The following is an 8,330-nucleotide window of genomic DNA, read 5'->3' as shown; positions in this document are numbered from 1 at the left end:
AAACCTTACTTTGTAAAGTGCCTTGAAATAACTTTGTTGTGATTTGGCGCTATATAAATAAAATTGAATTGAATTGAATTGAATTCCTACAGTCCGTCATCCACTCACTGAAGTAAGTATATGCTTGATATTTATAATGTTTTAAAATTTAGTTTGTCCGTTTAAATGTAGTAACCTATGTGTGGGGCAAGTTACTAGCTAGCTATGCTAACGGCTACAGCCAGTCGACCGAGCCTTTGTCACCTTCAAATGTGCTCATGTGGGCTCCTGCAGCCACACACCTGTGTGGAGAAAAGCTAATGATTATCGTAACGGCATTGAGCGGCTACGGGCAGGGAGCGGTGGGTCTAGCGTCTGTCCTTTTTCTGTAATCTCATACACCTGCGGGGAACAGCTGATCGTTATCGCCCTTCCAGCAGCGACAGACAGGAAGCAGTGGATCTAGATCGCTGTAGTAAGTTTGTGCTTGATACTTGTGATATCTAAATATGTTAGTTGGGTCTGTTTAAAATGCAGTAACCCACGTGTGAGACAAGCTAATCGCTAGCGTCGCTAACGGCTACAGTGAGTCAACCGAGCCTTTGTCCCTTTCAAATGTGCTACTCTGAGTTGGCACCTGTGTGTGTGTGATGGGCCTTCGATCGGCGACAGGCAGGAAGCGGTGGATCGAGCTTTTGTCCTGTTGACGTGCTGCCGCTCCTGTTTGTGTTGCGTTAGCCGTTAGCATGTCTTTAGGCCTTTGCACAGAGCTACAGCTGGTCGATCGCTACAAAAAGAACCTGCAGATGAACGCGGTTGTGTTTGTTATTACCCCGTCCTGTGTCAGAGCCTAAATCAACTTGTGATTTGGGGTTATGTCATTGTTCTATCAAATTCTAACATGATTAGTTGGAATGATTACTGTGTTGTGTTGCAAGCTTAGTTGCTAATTAGTCACATCTCTACAATAACTGCTGCTTATCTGGTCAGTAACCTACAGCTTGTACCATAGCCATTATATTTGTAGGACCAATACAATTTACAGTAAATGTAACAGTCTTTTCTATACTGTAGGGAGGCACATCCCAGTTACCTACATGCAAGGAGGCTGTCAAACAGAGAAATCACTGCAGACTGTTGGTACACAGACATCTGCTGCCCAGCTCAGGAGTGAAGGTATGTAAGTTTGTATGTACCAACAGTAAGATAGGCAATAGAAGATTTTAATTGGTATATACTGTTTAGATTTTATATTTGAATTGTAACAACTGTTTATCTGTTGTTTTAGCACAGACAGGCCTGTCCTCTTGTTTGGTTTAATTTTTTTTCTGGTATTGTGTGTTCTTACATTAGAGAAGGTTTTGACCTACATAATAACGAACATTTCACTAATCTACAATTCTGATTGCAGTACCTTTTTGTTTCGATGAGGTGATGGTGAGGACAGCCACAGCTTCCATCTGGTAGAGGACTGCTTCCGCTCAGTCTTCCAAATAGTGATGAGAACAAGGATCACCACATCTCCCTGTTTACCCTACTTTCAAGCATTTCGTTTGCAAGGCCCTGCAAAAGCTTCTGTCCTCAAACCCCCAGACTTCTTAATTAACTCAGTAACCTATACATTGCACATTGGAGTGTGAAGGTAACAGTTTGTTCTAGCTTTGGAGTAGTGGTGCATTTTTTTGGTTTTCAATAAAGTTGGCTTTAACTATTATATATTTCACTGAACTCTGTTTCTGAAGGGAAAACACTTTTATTCAGGAAATCATAGTATTGAAATTACATGTTTTTTCTCTTTCTAATATGGTAAGATATAAAGTCGAAGCGTCCATAAATAAAAAGCATATAAATTATATATAAATAAAAAAAAAATTCTTTGAGTATTGCACTCACAAAAAACACATTTTTACTCAAATGGTAAAGGAGTTATTCCACAGGTGGTTTACATCCATCATACAATGAGTGTTTTATCCATCAGGAAACTCTGCCTTCATCTACAACCCAAGCATGAAGAGATGGCAACTCAGATTCTTCACCCTAGGAATCCTCAGCACCAGCCCACTAGCCTCTGTAGATTAGATACCTGTAACAACTTCAGATACAGAGACATATTACTGTCAGATTTAAGAAGAATGACAAAAAACATAATTAAAAGCAGTAAAAATACGATAGGTCAATATATAATTTGAACCAATGCTTTTTGTTCCCAGGTAGGTCATGCAGTGATTGCTCTAAATATTAATGCACATTTTTAAATAAAATTATGTCAGAGCAGCAGCAAAAGTAAGACAAAAAAGTGAAATGTGTAAATGTAAAATGTATTTATATTATTTCAGCTATGCTCTCAAACTTATTTATTTGTATAACGTGAGCTAAAGTAGTGTTATCTATTATCGAGAGTTTTCCAGGTAAGTCGTGTTGTGAATATTGAAGCTGCACACGCCATTTAGCATACGCATTAGCAACCGCTAGTCACTTTGCAAATTACATAAATCAATTAAATTGAAGTAAATGCGACATTACCAATGAGACACATCTTGCATCAGCCGAAATGTGGCGACTTCAACAGCCTCCTCTTCAGCTTTAGGGTCAGATTCGGGATCGTAGACGTATGGTTCTACAACGCTACGAACTAGCTGGCTGGCTAACGTCGTGCAGTTCTGTAGTGGGTCTTCTTCTTCTGTGGAGGATGGCGGTGGATTGTATTCTCAACGTCGCACTACTGCCACCTATAGTATCCTAACCGTGCGGTGGCTCGTATCCATGGAGCCAAAAAACAACAACAACAAAAAAGGTACGCGCTTCCGCACAGAGGTGTGGCGAGCAGTTTCGCTTGCGACACGCCCAGAAAACACAGCTTTTGCTGATGGGGAGTGAAAACAACATATTGACAGGGGCAGTGTGGACGATCTAAAGAGTTTTATGGAATGAAAATTTGCAGAGACCTTACTGAGACATTAAAGTCCAATATTCTTTAGAGTGAAAAGCTGTATGATCAGGGAGCTTTAAGGACAAAAGCTTGTAGCCACAGTGGCAATTTCAAAATACGTCTCCTTTGTTTTTCTCCCCAGACGTCTGCCAAAAATTATCATTAGAGTCTATGGGAGAATTTCGGGATCTCTCTGAGCTTTGAGGTTGATAGCGAATAAAGTATAGGTCTGTGTCATGTTTCACGCCATGTCCTGTTGTCTGTCATGTTTCACGCCATGTCCTGTTGTCACACTACTTCCTGTTTTATTTTGTTAACTTCCTGTTCACCCAGTCGTCACTCTCCGGTTCCCAGTATCCACCCCTGTTACCAATCAGTAATCAGTACCAGTATATAGTCCCACCACTCACAGACTCCAGTTGCCAGATTGTTGAGTTTGAGTTTCATGAAGTTTCGTTAGTTCCTAGTTGCATGTGTTTCCTGAGTGTCTTGAGTTTCCTGAGTTTCCTGAGTGTCTTGAAGTTTCCCGTGTTTCGTGTTCCTCGTGTTTTGTTCCGGTTTTGCTTTGCACCGTGTATCCTGCCTGACCCTGGACTAACTAACTGACCGTGAGTTTTGCCTTATCCCTGCCTGTACTTTTGCCGTGACCACCTGTGTATCAAACCCTACTTGTATACCGGACTCGAGATTGCCTGCTCCCCTTTGTTCTTTGTCGCTGAGCCTTCCTGTGTATGACCTGGACCGTCTGACCTTGCCTTGTCGAATAAACCCGTGTCTAATCATTATCTCGCCTCCGTGCTGTGCATGTGGGTCCGCCGCCTGCTTCGAGTCTGACAGAACAATCTAGCCAAACTTGGACCCAGCCAGCACTCAGCCTCCGGTCAGGTCAGTGACTGTTTTTTCTTGTTTTTTTTTTTACGGCGAATATTATTCACCCGAGGGAGCATGGAGTTTACCTGCACCGAGTTACCTAGCGACCTCCAAGTTTATTTTAAAATCCTCGCGGAGGATTACCGACGAGCGCGTAACCCGGAAAACCAGCGCAGCGCCGTGGAGGTGGCGATATTGACTTTGGAGGACGAGGACAGCGTGTTAGAGCGCCCCAGTGTTCGTCGCCTCTATGAGCGATTGTGCGCAAGGTTCAATGAGCTAAGCGACGCGCTCCACCACGCCAGCGCCGGTCGCACCACCGATGGTTTCGGTTTCCTCCTCTCAGCCCCGTTGGACCGTCGCGTCTGCACCAACCTGCCCAGCCCCATGTTTGTTCCGCTGGGAGGATTTCCTGCACTCACGCGGTCCCCCGTCTCCAGCCCAGCCGCGCGCTGTTCAGTCTCCAGCTCAGCCGCGCGCTGTTCAGTCTCCAGTCCAGTCGCGAGCTGTTCAGTCTCCAGTCCAGTCGCGAGCTGTTCAGTCTCCAGTCCAGTCGCGAGCTGTTCAGTCTCCAGTCCAGTCGCGAGCTGTTCAGTCTCCTGCTCAGCCGTGTTTTGCCCAGTCCCCAGCTCAGCCGTGTTTTGCCCAGTCCCCAGTTCAGCCGTGTTTTGCCCAGTCCCCAGTTCAGCCATGCTCCGCTCAGGCTCCAGTCGCCGTTCAGCCTCGCCACGCTCATGCTCTAGTGCAGCCCGGTCACGCCCAGGTTTCAGCCCAGTCGAGCCCAGTCCAGGTTTCAGCCCAGTCGAGCCCAGTCCAGGTTTCAGTCCAGTCGGGCCCAGTCCAGTCTGGCCCAGTCCAGTCAGGCCCAGTCCAGTCTGGCCCAGTCCAGTCTGGCCCAGTCCAGTCGGGCCCAGTCCAGTCGGGCCCAGTCCAGTCGGGCCCAGTCCAGTCTGGCCCAGTCCAGTCGGGCCCAGTCCAGTCAGGCCCAGTCCAGTCGGGCCCAGTCCAGTCAAGCCCAGTCCAGTCGAGCCCAGTCCAGGTTCCAGCCCAGTTGAGTCACGTCCAGGCCCCTGTTCAGTCCGGTCACGCTCAGGTCCAGTCGAGTCTAGCCCATGTTCCAGTCCAGTCGAGTCACGTTCCAGTCCAGTCGAGTCACGTCCCAGTCCAGTCCAGTCACGCTCAGTCCTTGTCCCAGTCAAAGGGCACCGTCCGTCTGACGACTGTTAGTTCCACCCAATCAGGCCCGACGTCTCCTCCGTCGAGCGCGGCAGCTGTAAGCAGTCATGCCGGCTCCGGAGGGGACGCCGTCCCAGTCCCTGTCGGCCATGTTGCGGCCGTTCCAGTCCCTGTCGGCCATGTTGCGGCCGTTCCAGTCCCTGTCGGCCATGTTGCGGCCGTTCCAGTTCCAGTCCCTGTCGGCCATGTTGCGGCCGTTCCAGTTCCTGTCCCTGTTTCTGTCGGCCATGTTGCGGCCGTTCCAGTTCCAGTCCCTGTCGGCCATGTTGCGGCCGTTCCAGTCCCTGTCGGCCAAGTTGAGGTCGTTCCAGTCCCTGTCGGCCAAGTTGAGGTCGTTCCAGTCCCTGTCGGCCAAGTTGAGGTCGTTCCTGTCCCTGTCGGCCAAGTTGAGGTCGTTCCTGTCCCTGTCGGCCAAGTTGAGGTCGTTCCTGTCCCTGTCGGCCAAGTTGAGGTCGTTCCTGTCCCTGTCGGCCAAGTTGAGGCTGCCCCAGTTCCCGTCCCTGTCGGCCAAGTAGGGGTCGTTCCAGTCCCCGTTCATGTCGGCCAAGTAGAGGTCGTTCCAGTCCCCGTTCCTGTCGGCCAAGTAGAGGTCGTTCCAGTCCCCGTTCCTGTCGGCCCTGTAGCGGTCGTTCCAGTCCCCGTTCCTGTCGGCCCTGTAGCGGTCGTTTGTAATGGAAAAATTTTGCCTTGTGCTGTTTCTTATCCAACACACTCGTCATGTGCTGGTTAGGTGCAATACTGAACATTCTTACACAAACAAATAATCTCTTGTGCCCTGACGTACATCAAGTCTAAACATCTGATGCTCCATTTGACTGACTAATAATTTCTGATATATGTTTGTCTTTTACACCCGGACTCTGGCTCCATCCTATCTGACTCCCCACCAGACCCAAGGCTGTTAAAGCAATTGCATCTTGTCTTGGAAGCTCGGTGTTCCTTCCTTTGGATAACAAGACATGACGATGCAGAAGTGAGAAAGCAAACATTCTCACTCACAGCGAGATAAGGTGGCGCAAACAATTCCATTGCTGCAGAGAGACATTCCACCAGAGCCAGAGAAAGGGGTTAAAAGGCAGAAGCAACTTGAGGATCGTGGGCTCTTTGCATCACACCATGCATGGTGTGTGCACTGATCTCCCCAGCTGGTTTTTGGTTTGTTGATGTGCACGATCAACATCCATGCTTTTTATTTGCTTTCCCCATTATTTTTAATTTCCTTTATTATTTCAATAAATCGCACAAAAGGACAACTCTCTCTCATCTACTTCTTTATGGAAAATTTCCACCACAGAAATTGGCGTCTACGAACAGGATCCCGCGGCAGGTCGTCTGGACGGTGTGACCAGGGACGATAGTCCTGAGGACTAGTGTCGCTCAGCCTCCAAACCTCTACAGACATTCAGAGCTGGGAGGACTGCTCACCCGTCTGGATCGCCTCTGACGAGATCCACGAACTCAGATTCAAACTCAAATCCTAATTTGGCTCGGCTCGGTGAGAGAGATTCCTTTGATTTGGGAAAAACAAAAAGATTGGAACTTTTATTTTTAATTTAGCTGAAACATTTCAATTGGTTGAAAAAAAGGGAAAGAAATCTTCTATTTGGTTGAAACACTAAATTTGAAAAAGGAAAATTAATTAGATCGAGAAAAAGAGAAAAAAAAAATCCCAATAATACATGTTCTTAATTAGGTGAAAGTTTGCTCTGGGTGGTGAGACGTCGGTTGCTAAGGGTTGGCTCGTGGAACCGAGCTTCCGTCTGTACTGAGGATACAGACATGTTTTTTTGATCTGTGCGTGGTCCACACGTGGGGGACTGAGTATAAAAGACGGCTTCTGAAAGAGGGAGCGCGTTTGCAGAGTGAAGTATTTTCAAGATACGAGGGACCCGGGCCTAGAGGGGCCTAACGTTGAGGAAATACTTCGTGAAAGGCTCTGTCGCCAGATCAGGTTGGTTCCCTTTTTACGGAGACGTCCGATAAAAAGGCATTTTGGGAAGGTTCCGGCCGGAACACAAAAAAGTCTAAGGCAGAAAACCGCCGGGACTCTGAAAGATGGGTTCGGGGCGATCTAAGTCTCCACCACCAGACTGCAGCATTACAAAATTAAAAGTAATTATAAAAGTAAAAAGTAAATATGGTTATTAGTGCGTTTCATGTTTCCATGAGTGGGAAACTGGTTATGGGTTCAAAAGGAGAATCACTTAGTGTAAAAGACATATGCACCTTTAAAAGAAAAGTTAGAGACAAAAGAAAATACTTGAAAAAGCAAAACTATCAAAACTAAAGCCCTAAAAGAAACAAAAGATGAAAGTAACGGAAAAAAAAGGAGATAACAACTCTGGGGAAGAATTGTTTGCACTCTGCCACACACACACACCACACACACACACCACACACACACATATCATGCCAAGAGCAAATGCTCCCATTGTTTCTGCTCTCTATTCTAATGCAGAACTGAGCGCGATGAGGGTAAATCCGGATCTGGACTCCTTTCCCACCATCAGCAGAAGAACCGAAGGAGAAGAAGCGCCTGAGCAACAACCAGAACAGGGTGGAAGCTCCACAGCAGCTGGAGGACACAGACCACAGCATGGACGCCTCACAGACTCCCACAACGTCTGCAGCCATCACGTTCTGGGCTCATCAGATGAACCAGCTACTACAAGCGTGTGTGTCTGACACAGACACCTGCTTATGACAATCAGCAAAGGAAAACAAGGACAGAGCAACAGCAGAGAAGACGTGCTCTGACACAGACACTGGTTGAAACAACAGGAGAGGCTTCAGACGTGATCGGCCCAATAGAGCTGCATGCGAGGATCCAGGAAAGGTCTGTCGTCGAGGAACAACTGTCCCATTGAAAGGCTTCACCCGCTGGCGCTCACATCAGACTGATGGTTGGGGAAGGAGGAAGGTGACGGTTCCTTTTCACGTGACGTACAAGACGGTACCGCAAACACACACACACACATTCATACACGCAATGAAGAAACACGCTTACAGCTGATACACGCTCAAATTCATGTTCATGCTTATCTGCTCGCAATGAAGAATCGCTTTTTGCTCAAAAAAAAATCCCACAGAGTGATTTTAAAAATATGACAAACAGCTAAATGACAACTGCTGCATGACTTTACAGTCTGATGGGTTTAAACTATTTCAATTTGCAACAAATTCAGTAATAAAATCCTCCATGTTTCTAAAAATACTTGTGCACAATATAGGTTTGTCTGGCCAGACTATAGGAAAACAAAACAGACTGTAGAAAAAACAAAACCAGACCATAGGAAGACTGAAACCGACTGAAACA

At 46.9% G+C, this 8,330-nt stretch overlaps 1 protein-coding gene across 1 annotated transcript; it reads left to right on the top strand.

The window, feature by feature from the left end:
• The first annotated feature begins 2,753 nt into the window (after positions 1-2,753).
• LOC129602975 (uncharacterized) lies at positions 2,754-8,100 on the top strand. Its single transcript, XM_055502144.1, has 2 exons — positions 2,754-6,965; positions 7,473-8,100. The coding sequence occupies exon 1, from the start codon at positions 3,854-3,856 to the stop codon at positions 5,003-5,005; it is 1,152 nt and encodes a 383-aa protein (XP_055358119.1). The 5' UTR covers positions 2,754-3,853; the 3' UTR covers positions 5,006-6,965; positions 7,473-8,100.
• Positions 8,101-8,330: the final 230 nt, after the last annotated feature.

The sequence above is a fragment of the Betta splendens genome, chromosome 14 (genome assembly GCF_900634795.4).
Source record: "Betta splendens chromosome 14, fBetSpl5.4, whole genome shotgun sequence".
Classification (NCBI taxonomy): Eukaryota; Metazoa; Chordata; class Actinopteri; order Anabantiformes; family Osphronemidae; genus Betta; species Betta splendens.
Note: the sequence above shows the minus strand (reverse complement) of the source record. Positions and strands in the feature narration are given on the sequence as shown.

Coding starts and splice junctions, on each gene's coding strand:
- LOC129602975 (XM_055502144.1), top strand. CDS start 3,854: ATGGAGTTTACCTGCACCGAGTTACCTAGCGACCTCCAAGTTTATTTT.